We start from the raw sequence: 22680 nt of genomic DNA on the forward strand, positions 1-22680 counted from the left end.
GGCGTGGTTTGTTGAGAAAATCGAGCTAGTGGTCTAAGTTGCAGTGAGAGAGGAGCAATTCGGTAGAGAGACTTTAGTCCAAGGCCGAGGATACATAGCAGAGATGCAGAACAATAGCAGGAGAAACAACATAGCTCCAGAGTGGGTGATGCAGAAGCTAGAGGGGCTGACGCAGTCCCTTAGAGGTAGCGTTGGGGTTTTCTGTGGGGAAAAGAAAGCAACAGTTCAGCATATCGACTTCTGAGTAAGGGAGGGCTCGCTAGGAGGGTGATGCAGCTCTTAGAGGTGGTGGCGCAGTTCCAGCCCAGAGCTTGGAGCAGCCATCGCTGCCCAACATTGGGAACAACAATTGTCATCTGTGGGGTTTGATCATCCAGTCGCTAGAATTGTCAAAATATCTGTCCCCGGATAGAGGTACTTTTGCGAGGTTTATTCTATGTTGGGTGAGACGGATTTGGCACCCTAGTTGTATTCAGAAATCTGCGTAATAATACAAACCCTCTATATGTTGCATTGGTTTTCTCGAATTGGGTTTTTCCAGTGACAATTGTCCAAAAATAATGGTGTCCCTTGTGTGATTGTCTCAGTTTATTTCAGTTCATGATCTATATGTATGTGTAGGCTGCAATAGTGTTTTCATCACTGTTTAAGTAATTAAATAACTTGTTAAATGTAAAGAACAAGTAGGAGATAATAAACTAGTGATTACAGTAGGATTTCTGATGTGTAGATTAAAAAATTTTCACACAAAGAGGGATCGTAGCAAATCCAAGGGTTACCAAGGGAAAGATATTCAAAACCCTGTATCGAACAAATCTACACCAACAAGAGTCTTGAAATTATCTTCAAGAAGGAAGCAGGAAGAAAGATCGAAACCCTAGAAGCACTTCAAAGATCATCACTCATACATCACCAAAGAAGTGGAAGCTCTTCAAATCTAAGGAAGGTTAGATCGAAAAGCAATCTTCTCTCTATTGAAGAAAGGATCATCTGAAGCAACATCATTATCAAGTTGAAAATTCTATCTTCACAAGTAAATACATTTTCCTTATTCTAGTAAAAATGACTTTATGTTTCAAGGAGAACCAAAAGATGGTTGGGATATCAAACTTCCTTGTATGGAAAAGAAGGATAGACATAGTCCTCGAAGTAAGTGAAGTCCATGATCATGTCAATGGAAAGGTCTCCAAGTCATCCGAAGAACAAGCATTATTTGAATACATGGAAAGTGATCTCAAGGCTAAGGCTCAAAAGTTTCTTAAGGAGTCTATCAACGATCCTCTCATTTCCTATGTAGCCGAGCTAGAGGCATCTAAAGAAATATATGATAAGTTGGGAAAACTTTTCTCTAAAAACACGATAGAAAAGATCATATCACTTAGATCTGATCTATATAAGTTGAAGGTGTCAAAGGATGAAGGGATATCATGTCTCTCAAAGGCATCTCAAATAAAAGGTCAATTGCAGGATCTAATAACGAAATAATCTCAATTATTCTAAATGCATTGACTGATGAACAAGGTAACCTCATATCTTCGAGGGAAGAGAAAGCTATCCCATTCATCAAATTATGGTCTCTTTGCAAGGCAGGGGAAGACAGGTTGAAGAAAGAAAGTAACAAAAGATCGGATAGAAGGGATCAATCAATGACAAGAAGAAAAGGGAAATTTGGAAAGTTTGATCCTCCAAAGAAAAATAAGAACATGGATAAGGAAAGATGCTATGGTTGTCAAAAACTTGGGCACTATAGAAGAGTTTGTCCTAAATGCAAGAGGGATAGGGAAGAAGCCCATATTACCAAGTGAAAGAACCTGAGACAAAGAAGCTTAAGAAGGAAGGAGCAAAAATATCTCTACTGCAATAATCTTCTTCACTAGAAGGTACTTTCCACTTGCAACTTGTAGATAGGAAGTAGTGTAAATAAGATAGGATGCATCTGATTAAAGAATAACATCATGATAGAAATTCAGTCAACCAAATGTAGTCTCAAACCCTTTAGAAATTTGTGGAATAATTTGCCATGAAGGAATGGTGTGGCCTCTAGCTGTTGGGGTTGTTCATCCCCTCTTTGGCACTAATATTTTTAATTCAATTCAGCCTCCTTAATATTATGAATTAAGCCCTCTTGGAGATGAAATGAACCAGGCCCTCGAAAATGATCTAGTCGTGCAAACAAATTAAAATTTCACTATGTCGGAGCACCTGCAAACAATTGAATTATATGGTGTAGATTCTTTGCAATATACACCAGTGGAAGATCTGAAATAATATTGCCAACAAGCTAACTAGGGTGGCACTCGAAGTCCACTGAAATTAGCTAATGAGTTTCACTTGAAAGTCTTGAAACTTGCTTGAGCTTCTTCACAATGTCAAATAGAAAATGCTAGAATAAAATGTCTTGCCATTAAGGTCCTCCTCCTTTTATAATTCTACATGGAGCCTCTCTCTAGCTTCTAGATCCTCCTTTTTCCTATTATTTTTTTGGTGGTGCCCAATTTCCACTAGGATACTTTTGCCGTCATTTTGAATAAAATAATAATTTGCCTCATTTCTAAATAAAATATTGATTTTGCCTCCATTTACTAATAAAATAATAATTTTCCTCCCTTCTACAGTAAAGTATTATTCACTGCCATTCTCCATTAAAATAATAATTCCTGCTTTCTCCACAAAATAATATTTTTTCCTTTCTAATTTAATATCACCAAAAATTGGCAAAACTCCTAAGCGGATTTTGCACCCACAAAATTTGGGAACATTACACAAACTATGAGGATAAAATAGACAAGAGGACAAAAAATGTAGGCTGCAAGCCAGGGCCAAAATCTCTCCTCTTGAGAGGAAAAGCCACAAGAATTCTTCTCTTCTTATAGAATGTTCAGATGACGAATTCAAAGACCTAAGACCCTTATCAAAGATCTCTCCAAGACCAAGTCAAACTTCTCCTTCTTGATGAACTTTTCCAGCTACTTTGAACTAGCAGCTTCCGTCAATCTCAACACAGCAACTTCCAGCAACTTCGACCCAGCGAATTCCAACAACTTCGACCCAACAACCTCCAACAACTTCGACCAGTAATTTTGCCTAGCAACAACTTCGACTTCCCAACGACTTTGACTTCCCCAACTTCTTCTGCCACTTCGACTTCCTCAACAATTTCTTCTGTAACTTCGACTTCCCTAGCAACTTCTGCAATTTTGGTCTAGCAACTACTTTTGAATCCTAACATGAGAGAGAGAGAGGTCCAAAACTTTGATCTTGCTTCTCTTTCTTCTTTTCCTTGGTCTTCGTCCTTTTCCAACTTCTTTCTTGAGGAGATCGAACTTGTTTTCTTGCTTGAATGAATGTTTCTAAATGAAGTCGAGGTTCACTTATATATAGGCTTCTTAGGAGGTTGAATTGTTTCCCATGAGGCCAACTTGATCCTTCATGTAGGTCCACTTGTTTGACAAGGTCTTGGGGGGTCTTTATGACACTTTTGACTTTACAAAAAATTCTACAAGATACAACATTCCCAAAGGGGTCTTACATTTATGACAATGACTCTTTTTGACTTCATAACTCTATGACAAACTTAGAGGAACTCAATGGGTGCTTGACCTATAAATAAATTTATCTTGAGCATGAAACCCATGCATCAAGAATGACAATAATGAATTTCTTTCTCTTTAATATCAAATATATTAAACTAGTACAACCACGTTAAAAATATTAATGTGGTTGATATAGCCGAAGGGTTCATAAATATAACCAAAAAAACATTGCAACACGAAGAATGCCTTACTAATGCACACATTTAACCTTCTATAAAAAGGTTATGGGTCAACTTTAACTTAAGAAAAAAATGAATTATAAATGAATGCTAAAAATAATAATGAGGAACTTATCATGGAGGAACTTATTAGAATTTCAATAATCTCAAATCCCTAGGAAATTGGTGGGTGGGGAGCCATGTGGCACGAATATATTTTTTTTAATTTATTAAAAATAGTGGACCATTTTGATAAATAATTTTTTCTTTAATATAAATGAATGTTATAAATAATAATGAGAAACTTATCATGGAGGAACTTATTCGAATTGGAATAATCTCAAAACCCTAGGAAATTGGTGGGGGAACCCACCAAATCTAATATTTTAAATTTATTAAATGTGTAAATCTTGATATTGTAATTACATTTCTAGTAGTATATGCCTGTCAATCTAAATTCATTTCTAACAGACTGTAATTATAATTTCGTATAATTTCATTTCTAGCAGAATATACTTTTCAATTTTATAACTTATGAACTTATTATGAAAATTCCCAAGTAAAGGATAAATGAATTAATTATTAAAAGTATTATACTAGTATTCATACCAATTTAATTACATAAAGTGTCTATGTATGGAAAATGAATTAAATATTAAAAGAATTAATTAATACCCTATTTTATAATATATTAATTTAATTTCATTAATAACATTTTAATTAAATAATAAATAAATATTACTATGGGACAAGGTTAATAAACTTCATAATCCTTTGGCAAGTCATGCTAAGCTAAGTCACAGGACACGTCCTCCAGGGTCCCGTGTCCCGTATTTTACGTATTGGACACGAAAACGGCCCTAATACGTGTCGAATACGGTTTTTATCGTGTCCTGGAAAATTGAATACGTATTCTCTGGTTTTCGTCGTGTCCTGAATTTCGAAAACGCGTATTTCGTTGGTAGAAAACGTGGCCCTAACGTATTTCGACCAGTTGAATACATACCCCACAAAAAATGTAATTTTAAGCACTGTTTCTGCAGAATTTATGGTTTCTTCATGATCTTAAATAACATTCACCGTGACCTCAGTGGTTAGTTGTTTCATTGTGGGTAAGCTCTGTTTACACTTCAGTTATCTTGACCAGTGTTTGGGGTACTGTGCATCATTGTCTGATGGTAACACAGTTGACAAAGCTTTGAATCCTAACATATATTATCTTTCTTTAAACTTCACTGTGGATGCCTTTGTTCACTATCTATTTCATGCAGTTTTGTCAGTTGGAGCATTGCAAGATTAGCCATTGGACTGCGGTTTGAATGTTGGTGTCTTGACTTTGTTTAGAGCACTATAGGCATGTTGATTGGCTGCTAACTTTATCATATCACTCTATTATCACATGATCTCATCATTGTTTGACAATAGACCTCTGGCATGTCACGCTGGTGCATTTCATTCAATTGTAAGTACTGTTCACTGCTCCCTGAATCTACCTTTCACTGCTGGAAATTCATCATTACATCACTGACTAATTGTGGTGATTACACTCTTGATAACATACTATTCATGGTAACAATTTGTCCTAGATTACTGTGGTAAATGTGTTTGTATCAGTTCACTGCTCACTCATGTCATTGATTACAAATCTGCTCTTGAATTGCTGTGGTAAAATGAGCCTTAAGGCTGGTATATTTCCCCAATATCTAAGTGTTGTGGATATACCATTACTCACTGCCCATTCACTGTCTAGAAATATTTCATGATTATAACATAAGTGCTGCCTTCATTTGCATGTTTTATGATTGAAATGATACAGACTACCCCATATTATGTTGGAAGAGCAATCAAATGTTTAACTGTAATTTAAATCAGCCTGCACTAAGTTGGCAATAACACTGTCAGGCTGAAGTCCTAAATCCTTGCATTTGTCAAAGTAAGAAAGGACACAGTCATGACTCATGGACCGGTACCGAGCTATGATATTCCTACTTATTTTGTATCTACTCTTTTGTATTTTCCATTGGCATTCTCTCAGGAGTCAGTGTCTACTATGATCTATCTATGTACATTGTAAACACTGAACAGTGATACATTTTGATTTTGATGACTTAATGGAAAATATGCATTTTATGGTTTTAATATCTAAGTTCTAAATTTATAATTAGTAGTAAGTACTTACTACTTAGTTTCTTATGTGCTTGTAAGTTGTAAATTTTGATTCTATTTATTTTTTTAAAGTGAACTATGAACTTTGAGAAGTAATTATATTTTAATTTGATTAGATAAGCTGCAACCTGCAATTTAATATGGATAAAAAACTATATTCGGTATATATATATATATATATATATATATATATATATATATATATATGTAGATATATATATATATAGATATACATATATATATATATATATACATATATATATACATATATATATATATATATACATATATATATATATTTTATTAAATATATATAAAACGTGTCCCCCGTGTCCTGTTTCTAGGTCGCTGCGTTTCATATTGAATACTCGTATTTACGTGTCCTCCATGTCTCGTGTCCTCGTGTCATGTGACTTAGATGCTAAGGTACTTAAAGATCCTCTTCTCGAAGTCGGTTGAAATGACAAAGTTCAAAATTCCATCTAATATATATATTTAAGTAAAAATCTGATTTAATGTATGTGTAATTTAAAATACAGATGACCGACTCAAGTAATAAAATATTAATGGATAAGGAAAAGATTGGTTGGAGGAAAAGAGGGTGGGATTTCTTTGGAGGGAATGATCCTTCCCTATATAAAATAAAAAAGGAGAAGTGAGTTTGGGGGGGGGGGACGGTACTTCTGGATGAAAATTTGGACGGGGAGGAAGAAAATGGAGAATCTGGGAGAGAAATTTTGTGAAATAACGAAGGATTTTAGATATAGATCTATGAGAATTAGGCCCTGTTCTTGGAGGTTTTGGGCATGGGGGCCAGAAGGTTTCGCTTTCGAAGCCTTTTGGGTTTGGGATCCAGAAAGACTGATCCCAGACAGGCAGGGAGGAATTTGGTTGGTTTTGTATCAGGAGAACAACATCGTCCAGGGATCGACACCAACTCAGAAAAACCAGGTATGCACATATGTCTAAATTGAAAAACCAGGTATGTACATATGTCTAAATTGATTTGTTTAGTTATAAAATTGAAAAGTATATTCTGCTAGAAATGAAATTATAATTACAATCTGTTAGAAATGAATTTAGATTGACAGGCATATACTGCTAGAAATGTAATTACAATATCAAGCTTTACAAAAAGTCAATGCAACCTAAAAACTCTTTAATACACTACGGTCGTTGATAAGAATTAAGACTAAGCATATGCTGAGCATATTCCCTTGAGAATCAATCTAGGCCCTCAATTAAAAAAATAAAAAAAAAGTCAATAGATCTTCATCCACCTTAAGTTGAAATAAGAAGCTAGGCACTCAATTAAAAAAATTAAAAAAAGTCAACAAATCCTCATCCACCTTAAGTTGAAATAAGAAGCCTTAGGCAATCATGATTACAATAGACATTATGAAGACCAAACCTAGTTACACAGGTCTCTAGGTCTCTAGTTGGGTATTGGATTTTTCTAAACAGGACAATCAGAAAACAACGTGGATCCTTTATGCTTGTGGATAAGCAAAATTTGGGTAAGGCAACAAAATTTCGTCTGTGATCAACATGGGTAGGTATCGTAAGCCTTTTTTCTCTTTGCGGGAACATGGTTATGATTTAATACAGGCATCGAAGGATTTTTCCCTCTGTGAAGACATGATTTGGTCAAAATACAGGCAACGAAATCCTTGTCTGTCTGCGAGCAATTTTGTGACAATTGGGAGGTCACGATTAGATACAGGGAGCGAAACCCTTGTTTTGTTCTGTGAGTAGTTCTGCTAGTCATGATTATGTTTAAATATAGGTAGCGAAAACCCTTGTTTCTATCTGCAAGCAACTTTGTTACAATCGGGAGGGCACGATCACCTTGACCCCACTTAAGGAAAGGAAAGGGTTGTGAAGGAAACAATAGTTGCAAAGGAAAAATTTACCGGACGGGAATAAGATGAGCTATCTTGGGCTAGTAGAATCAATTGGGAACTCACACAGAATAATTCTGCCTGCGAAGTTGGTTCTTATTCATGGCCATTGGTTCAACGCATTGACAAAGGAAGGCAAGGTTTTGAATTAGCCAATGGCATCACTGTAATGTTCCAAACTTTAAAAAACAATGATATGCAAAAGAAAATACGATTCAGATGCAGAAAAATAAAACGATTAGGAAATACTCAATACACATCAGAAATGAGAACCAAATGAGCCATTTTATTAATGGAATGGAGCAAGTACAATAGTGAGGAAAATTCACCTAGGCTTGCCTCAAGGGCAAGCTTGAAAGAACCCAGGTGTCAAACAATAATATTAATGCTGGAAAGATAACTGCTCCTCTAATGCTCTACGTTGTCTCCTAGTAATTGTACTGCTGGCTGAAAAGGAACTGCAAGAAACCCCGTCTCTGGTGCTCAGAAAATGATGAAACTCCAACCCCACGCTCCTTGGCCAAAACCCACAAAAACCCAAAAGGGGTTTAGCCTGAATCCAACCTCCAAAATTCGACCTACTCTATGGCCTACACCCTCCAAATTGCTCCAAGAATACGGCCTACAAGGAATGGCCACAAAATCCTCCTCCAAGCTCTGAAAGGGAAGCAAACACCACTCCAAGTATCTCCTCTAACCTCGACGACAAAGCTCAGCCTCAAGGACTGATACTCTACCCAACAAGTGAGCTCCCAGTACTGCCTCTGCGCTGACCCAGGTGGTGCGAAAGTCACACTGCCAAGCAATAAGCTCAACCAGCCCCAAAACTCTACCAAATGTCGACAATCCTCCCTAGTCTCCTCTTTGGAAAATCTCACGCCCAAACTCCACTACAAGACACCAACGAAAAACTCGACCTCCTCTCCATTGCGTCCTCTAGTAGTACACACCACTTGGAAATGAATGCCACTGTTGGAAATCACAATGAGATCCTCCTCCTGAAGAAATGCAAAAAACCTTCCTAGGGTGGCACTTGAAGTCCACCGAAGAAAGGGTGAGCTCTTCGCTTGAAGAACTCGTGCTAAACAGCGAGTGGCTCGGCTAAGCAGCTCAAGCAACCAAGAGAGAAATCGATATACCAAAAAGATGAATGAGATGAAGAGAGTTGCCTTCCTTATATAGATTTCGTGGAGCACTTTTCCCTAGAATTCGTCCTCCATCGTGGGCCCTCACTTAACCACCATCATGCAAAACTTAACGACCTCCGTGCAAATCGAACTAGGGAGTGCGTATTTCCCTAGTGAGGGTGGCCCCCATGTGTAACTTAACTACTACACAAATAACTTTTCCTAAGTCTAATCTCTTAATAAAATCGAATGGGGTCCACTAGCTCCAAAATTGGCCCCATAATACAAAAATTAATCTTGTTCCAAAATGATTTAGGAAGGGACATGACACATTACTCTTACAGGAGATAAAAGTCCACTCACTTTGTTTGGCGTAGAGTGAAACGCTCGGAGGATACCCAAAGAAATACCCGCCGAGGAAGCAAGAAAATACGTGGCAACCAAGATCGAAGCCGTGACGACTTTATGCAGTGGAACAATTGGCATCAGAAGGTTGAGGGCATAAATTTAGAACGACTTGTGTCACGAATTCTTGTTGAATGTTAAATATATTTGTGTTTAAATTATATGTGATACATTTCACTAGTGTGGGGATAGTACAGTTTCTTTGGAGTATTTGTGCTACATTAGGATGGGATTATAGTGGACAATCAGAACTATATTTATTATTTGTCATATTTTGTCACTTTTCTAAGTATTGTTCCGATTGTTGCATCAATAAGAAGGCTGATTGTAGATTCTACTAACGACATAAAATTATTGTATATTGGGAAAAATTGGTAAAAACTTATCATATGATAAAAAGAAATTTCCCTAGTATATTACAGCTTTCCTAGCCTCAGCCATGTGAACTTTGCTAGAAGAGGTTGTGGTTGTGCACCGTCATTCTAAAGACCTCCTTATCCTTATCTGGCAAGAACCAACTAACTTTATAGGGTGCATGGTTCATGTTCTATCAGACTTTGCAGATAGTCTAATTCACTGTCCATTTTTCCAATTTATTTTCAATCTGCAAAGCACAATTTGAGACAGTACAAAACAGTCCACAAAATCGAGAGGTTTTTGGATAGATAAGATAAGGTAAACATATTAATGTCCAACAAATGGCCAAGAATAGGATAATGAGACTACTCAATACAAGTGTCAATAGAAATTGGGAGTGCTAAGGCCACTCTTATAAAACGTAGAGCCTAGCTAACTTGTAAGATCTAAGCTCTAGGAGTACAAAGCAAGAGCTAAAAGCAATGCCTTGGGACATGGTAAAGAAAAGTCTCATGTCTCCATGGGCCTATCACCTGGAGATGATAAAGGGAGGTTGTCCTCCTTTGCAGTATCCACCATTGAATGTACAACTTTCCTAACATTCAAGGCTAAACAGATGAAGCTTTGAATAAAGGATTGGTTGGAGGTACCAGAGTTGGCTCAAGTGTTTCTTTGTCTGAAAAAGGTGGCTTTCTCTTGAGATTAGAGGAGGTGGACTGTCTAACGGTGTGGAAGACATTGTCTCAAGATCTAAGCCTACAATGTTTTAGTGGTATCACTAGTGAAGGTTGGATTGCACCTTGAGGTTTGCTGGATCTATAGTTGCAGTGTTGTTTTCTCTAACGGCCACTTAGTGCTCTTATCCACTCGGAGAATGTAATGACCCACCTACAATTACAAACAGAATGTGAATATTAGCATACATATGGAGCATCCATATGATAGCTACATATGCATGAACTGTATGTATTGCACTAGTATACGCACTGACCAATACTAGAAAATGTCTAAGTTAGGGTAATGAATTGATTATCGAAATAAATTCCTATCTCACTAGGATATAATAAATATATCAAATTAGGTACTTGATATGTATACCACCCTTATATACATATATACGTATGATAATCCTTAATCAAAGGAAAATATAAAATATAATGAGTTGTGAAGTAAATTTATTTAATTGAAAATTAATTTGATTAAAATAAATAAAATAATTTAATAAAATTCTAAATAAGATAATTTAATAAAATTATAAATAAAGTGAATTAATTTAATTTAAAAAATTTAATTAATGAAAAAGTTTTAACCCCTAACTAAACTAATAAATCAATTCGGCCTGGAGTATGCCGTAAAACTGCTTCTGCTTGGCTAAGAGCTCGTCTTCCTCGGACGTAAGGAAACAGGTTAACGGCCCAAGACCCAGAGGCATCTGGCAGGAGTGAGAGCCTGCTCCCGATTACGGACCACCAGCAGGGTTATGCCAGGTGGCGTGGTTTTCCTATTTAACAGTGATGAGTCAAACCCAGCATTCGCGGATAGCAGCCAGAGATGGCTGTCCTCACTGTTGGTTTGACACCTGAGTTGATAGGTTTTACCACCTTCGGAAAAAAAAAAAAAACTAAACTAATAAATCAAATCCAACCTACGCAACATATCTTTTAAAAAGTGAATAACCTACTTAATCAAATAAGGTTCAAGTCGACAGAAGAGCATGCTGAGTTCCACGCAACAGGAGACGAAGACACTGAGACAGAAAAGGGAAGAAAGACAGCGGTTCTGAGAAATATAAGGAGAAGGGGTGCGACTTAGAAGGGGATCTTTTGCCTTTGGAGTGTAGTGTAGGGAGGAGGAATTTACAATAGAGAGCCACAGATAGAGAGAAGCCTTGATTGTTCTTGAAGCTTTTGGGCACGGGGGTCAGAATACTTCAAATTTTGAAGTATTTTGGAGCTGGGTACTGAGATTGTGCCCAGTTTGGTAGGGAGGTTTTGGTCTTTTGGTAACGGGAGAAAATTGAGTGCTACAACAACATGGGATCGACTTCAAACTCGGAAGCCAGGTATGTATCTGTGTATTAAATTTGACAAATTCTGCTTTAAAACATTACTGTCTGAATTCTGGGGTTCGATATTGTCAAATTCTGGTATTACAGAGCACTAGAGAGAAAGTTGTGATGATGTAAGTAGTGTTGGACTAGGGGGATGGTCGGAGGATGTAAGATTGAAATTTAAGGGCCTATGGCATATATATAAAGCGGAGCAATGCTAGTCTGAGTACCAAAAGAATGTGGAGAGAGTTATGTGACTTGAACAGACAATAGCATTGTTCATGTATCTGATAGTATTGAGGACATCGTAAAACAAAGTGCTCCTCCATCTTGTTCTCCTGTTTGTGGCAGAGTTGGCGAAGTTTGTCTTCTCATAGAATTTAGCCTTAGCTTCTGCCCGATACTGATGAGACCCCACCCCAGATTGGCTTTAGGGAAATCCTAAGTCCATGTATTGAATGTCAAAGTGTGTAAGGGGAGCAAACATTGAGGCCATCCCTTAAGTCCATGAAGTGCTTTGCAAAGAAAATCTTCTTGGGCTTCAGCCTTCAACCCCCTGGAGGGTCGATCCAAGTGACTTGGATGTATTCCTTATAAATATCCCCTTGGATAATCCTGTTCATCTCTTGCTTAATTGGCAGGGGGTGACCAGGAGCATCTGAGGAGTACTTGAAAACAGGAAGATGGTCCATCGATATGTCAGCAGATAGTAGGAAAGAATATACCTTAGAGAACCAGCGATGATCACAAAGCATAGATTAATCAGACTCTAGCCAAAATAAAATAGAGCACTTCACTTTTAATAATCGACATTAAGACTGATCCATTACAAATCATCTCCTGGTAGCATGTTCTTGCAGTTAAGTGGCTTACAAGAGTCTATCTATTCTGAAAGTGGGCTGGGTTTTGGGCAACCCCAAAAATACTAAAAGTGCAGGAAGGACGTTTGATTTGCATACTTCATCTGTTATAATTTATTATATTCTACAAGCATGAAACTATTTGTGCCTTCTTGACAGAAGCTGCAGCTCTGCCTATTTCTAGTCCTTACTTTGGAGCCTTTTCATTCATAACTATTCAATTAAGAAATTTAAAATTGCAGATAACAAACAGCCATCTAAAAGTTCCCTTGAAGTATTATGTCGACTTCACTTTGGAACTGAATTACCTGCTGAGACAGAAACGAATATAACAGCATCTTCGTATTTATCAAAATTGGCATTGCCCAGTTAGACATATATGCTTTTAGGGTCCTTTGCTTACCTTCTTAGGAATTGAGTCACTTGCTTTGTTATATTGGATTATCTAAATCAGCTGTTTTCTCAAGGAAAGTGCATTAGGTTGATCATAAAAGATTATTGGAGAACAAAGATCATCTGAAATAGTGCATATCACTGAAAGGTTTGCAGTTCAGAATAAGTATAATCTTTTGAAGCTTAAATTGTTTAAATTACATTAAAGTTAACCTGTGTACTTGTTGATTTTTACAAATATAACTAGATTTTACAGCCTACTCACAATGTTCATGGAATGCATTTCTGGGGGAATTATGCTGTAATGCATATCACTGGCCAGTGGCTGATTATGTGTCTCTATTTTACAGTGTTGTTGATGATGAAAAATCAGAGGCTACAATTGGAAGTACCCCTTCAGGTATCTTTCTTAGCTACTCAACTCCATAGCATTCTTGTCTAACTTTATATTTTTGTCTGTATTATAAATGTTTCTACATACCTTTCTTAGTTTTTATTTCAATTTTGGATGCCTAGGGCATTTCCTTGTCTTACTATGCATGTTACAGTATCAAACACCATTAAGCACTTTTGGGCAGATTTGAACCTTGGTAGAAACTGTGTGTGTATCTTTCTGGGTGCTGTATGAATGTGTATATAGGTGACAGGGTTCTCAGCATGTTTGTTTCTTGATGAATAATTCACACAATTTTCATTTTATAGCCAGTTTGGTAGTCTTGCTTTTATTATACAGCTTTTTGGCATTCATGTAATTTTCTTCCCACATATTATGAGTTCACATGTAAATAAGAGTAGTTGTAACTGTAGGCCATATAGATCATGAGTAATACTTCATCTTTTGTGGCTCCTTCAAAAGGCTATAATTTGGTGATCCTTCATGATATAATTTCATATTCCACTTTGATATTTACCGTCTTCAGATTGCTACTAGTTTTTTTTTGTCACAACTTCGCAGACAAACAACTGGTCACTTGTTTGTTTCCTTTGTTTGTCTTTCCAAATGACTATATTCTTCAAATTCTTCATCTTGGAAAACAATTATTTTTGTTCTGATTTGACCAAACTCAGTAGTTGGTGTTGTTTTAAATTCGTTGGAGGAGCTCTGATGTTTACTCCTTTGATTGCCTGTTGGTACACTCCCATATAATTTGAATAGGCTATTCTAATGAACTGTCATTTCTGTCAGGCCAGGAGAGTAACTCCACAAACTAATTGTCTTTTTGCGTTAAGCGATAACATTAATATATACAAGGAGAGGGAGACTATTGGGATTAATCTCCCAATGTTTCTTCATCTTCCAATTTCCTTTATTTTTCTATTTACAATATTTATTATTTACACGGATTTTCTTAATCCCAAAGATTAGGTGTCAACATCCCCCCCCAACCCCCCCTTAATTTGAAGGGATGTTGGTGTCGAAGAAAGTGTAACTAGGTTCAGTCTTCATGACATTGTAATTATGATTTTTGTAAAATGAATTTATTATTCCTTGCTGCATGGGTTTCATGAGCAAGAGGTTTATTTATTTAGTGGCTCCCATTGAGAGCCTTAGGATGTCAAAGAGTCAATGTCATGTACAAGTCTATAGAAAAGTCTAAACAACCCTCCAAGACAAGCACAATCCTCCAAGATAAGCACAAGAAGAAGTCTGCAAGCTAAACGATGAAGAAGACAATCATGTCAGCCTCAAAGCATATATATATGACAAGTCGGCTAAAAAATAGAAACACATCGGTTCACCCTAACATGTCGGCTTATTATGGAGACGTGACAACTATATAAACCCAACTAAGGTCACCACAGAAGCTCAGAATCTCGGACATCCTGCAACTTCGGATGAGGAGTAGAGATATCTTTGCATACATCTCTGAAGTCTCGGTCAAGCACAGTGGTATAGGGTCTCGGATGAGGTGCAGGAGAGTGAACACAAGTCTCTGCAACTTCGGGTATAATTACAGTAAGTAATTACAGTGTGACCCTCTCGGTGGTAGCACTCTCGGCATAACAATGAAGCTCTTAGTGCAGGAAGAGAATCACAATCACGTTCTGGGCATAATTATGATAATAAGGATCTCAGTGATACACTCAACATGCTCTCTAGACAGTTACATTCTCCGTATGGTTGTGATAAGAAGAAGCTCGGTGATCCCACAGTGAAGCATTCTTGACATACTAAACACAATCATGATTTCGGTAAAGTAGCAATCATGGTCTCGGTCATAATGAAGACAAGATCATGATCTCGGTGCAGCTCTCACACAGTATAGAAACCTTGTTGACATGGTGAAGATCTCAAGTGAGAGTGCAACAATGATCTAAGTGAAGGAGCAGCTATGGTGCAACAACAATGATCTCTTTGTCATGGTAAAGTCCTCAATGAAGGTGCAACAATGGTGTTGTAGCAATAATGAAGATCTCGGTGGTGAAAGCCTTAGTGGTGTAGCAATGATGATGATCTCAAGCAGTGACAAAGAAGAGGATTGGTGTCTTGGTCTTGGAGTGGCTAAATAGGTCAAGGGTCATGGTCTTGGTATTCGTCAATTGGAATCTCTATAAGAAGAATTTTGTGCGGGTTTTCTTCTCCAAGAGGGAGAGGTTTTGGCCTTGGCAGAAAGCCAACATCTTGTGTTCTTTTCTCTTGTATTTTGGTAACTGTTTGATGAAGTAAGAAATACACACACTAATGATATCAAGATAAGATTGTGCTAATAAACAAAAAATTAAAATAACTCACAAATAGTTATTATGCTAAGAAGAATCACAATAACTACATTTTCCCTAGATTCTTCAACAGTTGGTGAGTCCAAGCATCATTCTGAATCTTTCAAACTTTTCTCTTCCAAGTGCTTTGGTGAAGATGTTTGCAATCTGCTCATTTGTGGAACAATGCCATAGGTGGATTGTATTGGCCTCAACATGATGTCGAATCAGATGATATTTTGTATTAATGTGCTTGGTTTGATCATGGAACTTTGGGTTCTTGGCCAACTTTATTGCAAAAGTGTTGTCAATCAAAAGAGGAGTTGAATGCACTTGTTTCTCTTGCAAATCTTCTAGAATTTTCTTGAGCCACACAATTTCCTTCGTTGCTTCAGTTGCTGCCACATATTCTGCCTCAGTTGTGGAATCTGCTGGAACTGATTGTTTACGTGACCTCCAAGAGACAACTCCTGATCCAAGGCTCATAACATAACTTGAAGTAGATACTTCGGTTTCTTTATCTCCATCAAAATCTGAATCAGAGTATCCAATCAAGCTGAAGTCATCCACTTGTGTATACTTGAGTCCAAAGTCTTGAGTTCCCTTCAAGTACTTTAGAACTCTTTTTGCAGCAAACCAATGACCCTTTCAAGGCTTTTGCATAAACCTGGAGAGGATTCCAACAACAAATGAAATCTCTGGTCTGGTAATAGTTAGGTAGTTGAGACTTCCTACGAGCTATTTGTACTTCATTGCAGCCTTAAATTCTTTTCCTTCAGTGGATGCGAGCTTTAAATTCTGTTCGATTGGAGTAGTCAAAGGATTGCACTCAACCATGCCAAACCTGTTCAATAGACCTCCAATGTAGTTATTCTGAATGTCGAATATAAACTTCAGATGTTAGATTACTTCACTACCAAGATAGTAGTGAACATAGACCAAATCTGTCATTTCAAAACCTTTCCTCAGTTCTTTCTTTATGGATGCAATGTAATTTCTCATTGTTCCCTATCATAAGAAGATCATCTACATACACCCCAAGATATACAACTGTTTTGCCAACTTTCTTGACAAACAAAGTTGCATCATCAAAGATCATAGTGTTTGAAATTGAGTTTCAGAAGATGCTTAGTCAGTTTCTCGTACTAGGCTCTCGGTGCTTGCTTGAGGCCATACAAGGATTTGACAAGCTTGCATACTTTGTGTTCTTGACCCTTTACAACGGATCCTTCTGGTTGGGACATAAAAACATTCTCTTTTAGATCTCCATTCAATAAAATAATTTTTACATCTATTTGATGGACTTTCCAATCGTTTCGAGCTGCCAAGGAAAAGAGTGTCTGGATGGTACCTCATTTTGTTGTGGGGGCAAAAGTCTCCACATAATTGACCCCTTCCTTCTGTACAAAACCTTTTGCCACAAACCTGGCTTTATACTTGTTAAGTGAGCCATCTGCTTTATACTTGTTTTTTGAAGACCCACTTGCAGCCTATTGGTTTGGTTCCAAATGGAGGATCAACCAGCTTCCAAGTGCCATTCTTTATCAAAGTATCAATATTCTTTCTGCATCACGTCTTTCCATTCATCATGAGAAGCGACTTCTTTGAAGAAAGTTGGTTCAAAATCTATGGACAAATTTAGTTCACAATCATAAGAAACATCCATATCAACAGATGAATCAGGATTGTCTACATTACCTCCATTATGTCTAGTTGAGCTTCTTGTCTTGTCTTTCCAACCTCATCAGGATGAACACTTTCAAGTGTCTTTGTCAGATATTTTAGAGGACCTTTTCGAGATGGTCGAAGTTGCTCAGTTGACTGAGATGGGGCTAAATGAATATTTAACCTCCCAATTCTCTCAATCACATCACTCAAAGTGTCTTGTTGATCAGTGGCTGGAGCTTCATGTGGGGGAGAGAGTGCGTCAAAGGGACATTCCATAGATTGATCCAGTATAGGGATCCCCCCTTCAAGATATGGAATCTCATTATCAAACTCTTGAAAAGACTTTGCATGCCTGAATCTGTCCAAGCAATCAAGCTGCCGCTCAACAACATTGTCAGTCCTAGAAGATTTAAGAAAGATCACATCTCTAGATATTATAAACTTCTTATGCACTTCATCACAGAGACGGTATGCTTTGGAGGTATTTGAGTACCCTAAGAAGATACATTTTCGACTCCTTGCACTGAGTTTATTTCTTCGTTCCTTAGGTATCAAGGCATAATAGGTGGAACCAAAAACCCTAAGATGACTCACCAAAGGAATGTGGCCATACCACATTTCATAGGGAGTTTTGTTTTCAATAGCATGAGATGGACACCTATTCTTTATATGCACAACACATAGAACTACCTACTCCATTTTGTCGAGGATTATAAGGCATGGTTGTTTGATATTTGATCCCATGCTGACGAAGATAGTTTTCAAATTCATTTGAAATATATTCTTTTCCATTATCATTATGAATAGAGCTAATATGAGATTGTGCATCATTTTCAATCCATGCATGAAAGGTCTTGAATGTTTCAAAAGCTTCAGATTTGTTCTTCAATAAATAAACCCAACACATTATGGTGTAGTCATCAATAAATGTCATCATATATTTATTACCAATTGTAGAAGGAACAAGCATTGGGACACATAAATCAGAATGAACGAGTTAAATTTTTCTATATACTCTAGAATGACAATCATGAAAAGACTGTTTGTTGTGCTTTCCTAAGATACAAACATCACATTGCTTAAGTTTTCTATATACCAATAACACCATTTTTCTTGATATTCGAAGTCTTTTGGAGTAATTAATTTGTAGAAGGAGCTTTGTTCACTTCATTTGGTATCAGAGCAGTCGATCCTCTGGCCGCTCCACCACTGCACAGAGTCGTGTTCTTCAATCCAGGTCCTTGACCATCAAATTCATTAACATTGTTGTCGTTGAAGCATTTCGCTACAAGAATTTGGAGTTTCTCCATTTCACTATCAACCATTTGGCCATTCAAAAATATATATATATATAGAAAAAAATCAAATTAAAAAAAAATAATAATAAAGAAAATAAAAAAGTACATATAAAGATTTAAAAATAAATAATTAAATTTTGAAGGAGAACATATATATATATATATATATATATAAAGGTCTTACATTATTGATAAAAAGTGCATAATAAAGATAAGCGGGAATCTTTTCAAGTATATTTAAAACTTTTACGTGGAGAAGCCCGTGGTTTTAGAAACCAATGGTAAGTTTTACATTTTACGTGGAGAACATTAACCGAGGTTTTAGAAACAACCCATGGTAATGGCCCATGGTATTTTAAAAGTAAAAGATTTTGATAACATTGGAGAAAAAATGTGTGATCTATATAATTTTAATCGTTCAAATCTAAAGATTGTGACCGTACCAAGAGTCACGTCTCATCCAAATTTTTTGAGAAAAAAAATATTATTATAATTATATAAAAGGATACTATATAAGCCCTATATAGTTACATACAAAAGGAAAAGTGGGTCTCAAAAAAGTATATATAAATTTTATATAATTATAATTTTATAATATATATAAATTAAAATTATATAATATATATAATTTATAATTATATATTAAAAAAAATTATTATTATATAAAAAAATTTATTAAAAAGAGTGAACAAAAAAAAGAAGAAGAAGAGAATATTTGAAATATATATATGTATATTAGATTTTTATAAGAGAGAATTGCAAATATATTTTATAGATTAAGAGAATATATAAAATTATATAAAAAAAGAGCGATATATATAAAATAAAAAGAGAAATTATATAAAAAGAGAGTTAAAAAAAATTATATATATAAAAAAAAAAATTGAAAAAAAAAATTATTATTAAAAGAAAAAAGAGAGATGTCATCCACAAAGAACAACGGTTTCTTTGCACTATGCCCTTTTTGTTCAGAAGGATACCCTAATTGTCAAGAATCATTCAGAAATCAAAATGTTGTTTGCACAAAATGTTACAAAAATTTTACCTTAGTCGAACTTCTAAGTGATGCAGATAAACAATTAATAGCAAGAAAAATGAGAGAATTAATGGCAAGATATAAGGAAATGAATAAAACAGAATCCACATTGCAAGTTGAAAGCCCATCATCGCTTCTACCAAACCATATAATCCAATGTACCAAGAAATTGCAGCAAAAAAATCAAGAGAATGGGAAAATAGCTAAACTTCAGCAAAACAAGAAAGTGTTAGAACACGAACATAAAAATCTTGTGGATATGCATTACAAAGAAATAATGGAAAAAGACGAAGAAATTTTTCATCTCAAGGACCACGTCAAAAAATTACTGGCACAAGTGAAGAAGACTAAAGTCACAAGGAAAGAACTCAAGAAGCACTTATCAGAACAAGAAGAGGAAACTTTGCGTTTAAAGAACCTTAATAAAAATTTATTAGAACAAATCAAAGATCTAAAAGATGAAAATCTTAAAATTCAAAACACTGAAAATAATGTTGATAAATCAAAAATCAAAGAACTTTTACGACTGAAAAACCATAATCAAAGTCTACTCACTCAAATTAAGAAGCTTAAGGATGATAAGAAAGCATTAAAAGATAAGTTGGAACAATTCACTCAAGAAGAAGCATCCAAATCTCCAGTCATAACAGTCCAAGTTGAAAATAAGGGAACGAATACCGATCTAGTGAATATGACAACTCAAGAAAACAAGTCAGTGGAAGAAATGACACACTTAGATGTTGCAGTTCAGACAATGGACGTCCCAAGTGAATGTTCCATAACCAATTCAACAACATCTTCACCAGAAGAAAATCTAAAAACTCCATATTGACATCCGAATCACGAGATTTGACCAATCAACCATGCTACGTATCGATACCATTCAAACCAGAAACAACAAACTGATGTTCTAGATAATAGTGATGTAATCTCACTCCAGTCTTATGCTAACAAGTCGTTACAAAATTCCAGTGATCAGAATATTATACAGAAGATTAATCTAGGATGGTCTGATCCGTTCTCAGTGCGACAAATCTGTTTGTCACTAAGAAGATCATATCAACTTGTATCAACGAGGATGACTATCCCGCGAGAGAAAGACGTTCGAAGCCGAAAAAGAGATCAAACCTTTTTCATCGACAAGCTTTGAGCACAAAGCATTTTGAGGAAGGAGGCAATGTAACAAATAAAATATATATAAATAATGTAAAATAATGTAAATGATAATAAGCATAAATAATTATTAGTTAACTAGTAATTAGGCTGAAGAGGCATGTCTAAATGAGACATGACTCTTCATGAAGAGACACTTGCCTGATATATAAGCAAGCCTCTTGTTCTCATTTGTAAATTCATTATCATTCTTATTCATACATTTTATATATAAGATTTGTATCCTCATGGATATCTTGATATTCCAAGTCTTTTGGAGTAACTAATTTGTGGAAGGAACTTTGTTCGCTTCATGGTGCTAGGGCGAGTTGTGCTTCGCTAGGGTGTCGGGGCATCCTTTCAGCTAACTACTAATAAAACCAGGTTGTTGGGGCGTCCTTCCAGTGGGAGCTGGAGAAGAATGCTTTTCTAGAATTCTAGGAAGTTGTAGATTTCTTTTCAGTTGGGGCTAAAGATTAAAGAATTTATTAGAAAAACGTTCAGTGGTTTTTGACCCAAAGGGGGTTTTTCACCCAAAAATCTTGTGCCTACTGTTTCTATCTTTGTGCATTGTTGTTAACTGCTTTACTGAATAGTTGTAATACTGCTGAAGGTTAACTAACACTTTGAAAAAACGTTAAAAGTGTTAATTGCGAAGAAATACTGATTCACCTCCCTCTTAGTATTTCCAACAGAAGTAATGTTGATCCAAATCTCTACTTCAAGATGGTCCAAGGTATGTCTTTGATTTTGGTATTATATGTTGATGACTTACCTTAACGAGTGGAGAAGCTCTTATCTTCCAGTGTAAGAGGGAGTTAGCTTCTGAATTTGAAATGAAAGATCTTCACTTGATGTACTCCTTTCTTGGCCTAGTGGTATGACAGAGACTTGGTGAGATTTTCCTTTTTCAAGGAAAATATGTTGTCAAACTTATAGAAAGATTTGGTATGACAAAATGTAAGTCCATGACCACACCAATGGAAATGAATTTCAAAAGGTTATGTGGTGAAGCTACAAGACATGATTTGGCTAATCCTTTTGAGTATCGACAACTAATTGGGGCATTGATGTTCTTAGTGAACACTAGACCAAACATATGTTTTGTGGTCAATACTCTGAGCCAATATATGATTAAGCCATCACATGCACACTGGATTGCTGCAAAGCATGTGTTGAGATACCTGCATGGGACCATCAATCTTGGATTGAGATATACTGCCTGTGATGTAAGACTACATGGGTACTCTAATGCTGATTGGGTTGGTAACTTTGTTGATAGAAAGAACACATCTGGATGCTGCTTTAGCTTGGGATCTTCCATGATATCTTTGATGAACAAAAAACAAAAGTCTGTAGCCCTTAGCACAACTGAAGTCGAGTACATTGCAGCTAGCATGCCTCTCTGTGAGGTAGTATGATTGAGGAATCTTTTTGGAGAGTTGTTTGAGCATGCACTAGATACGACAGTAATATACTATGACACGGAGAGTGGGTTTTGACTTGCAGAAAATCCTGTGTTCAATGACAAGTCTAAGAATGTTGAGATCAAATATCACTATATCTGGGATATGGTGCGAAGAGGAGCAGTGAGGGTCCTTCATGTTACAAATAATGGTGAGATCGATGATATACTTACAAAGCCTTTTCTGAAAGGGAAGTTCTTGGTATGCAGAGAGCAGCTTGGACTGACGGATGTGACCCTTCCTAGTGGGAGTCGTCATGGATGATCGAGAACACTGAACTATTCTCTTCTCTCTTGTTTGAGCTCCCAAGTTGGGAATGAAGCCAAGAGAGCTCTTGGGGTTGAGGGAAC

General features: G+C 36.3%; 1 protein-coding gene across 1 annotated transcript in view; it reads left to right on the forward strand.

The window, feature by feature from the left end:
• The window catches only part of LOC149141963 (ubiquitin-like modifier-activating enzyme 5), a 479516-nt gene that overhangs the window by 418826 nt on the left and 38010 nt on the right, over window positions 1–22680 (forward strand). Inside the window, exon 13 of the mRNA XM_089447610.1 lies at window positions 13361–13410. Within this exon, the coding sequence (XP_089303736.1) occupies window positions 13361–13410 (50 nt within the window). The remainder of the gene's footprint in view (window positions 1–13360; window positions 13411–22680) is intronic.

Source organism: Pinus tabuliformis, chromosome X (genome assembly GCF_031772625.1).
Source record: "Pinus tabuliformis cultivar Carrire ecotype Pingquan chromosome X, CPIR1, whole genome shotgun sequence".
Taxonomy (NCBI): domain Eukaryota; kingdom Viridiplantae; phylum Streptophyta; class Pinopsida; order Pinales; family Pinaceae; genus Pinus; species Pinus tabuliformis.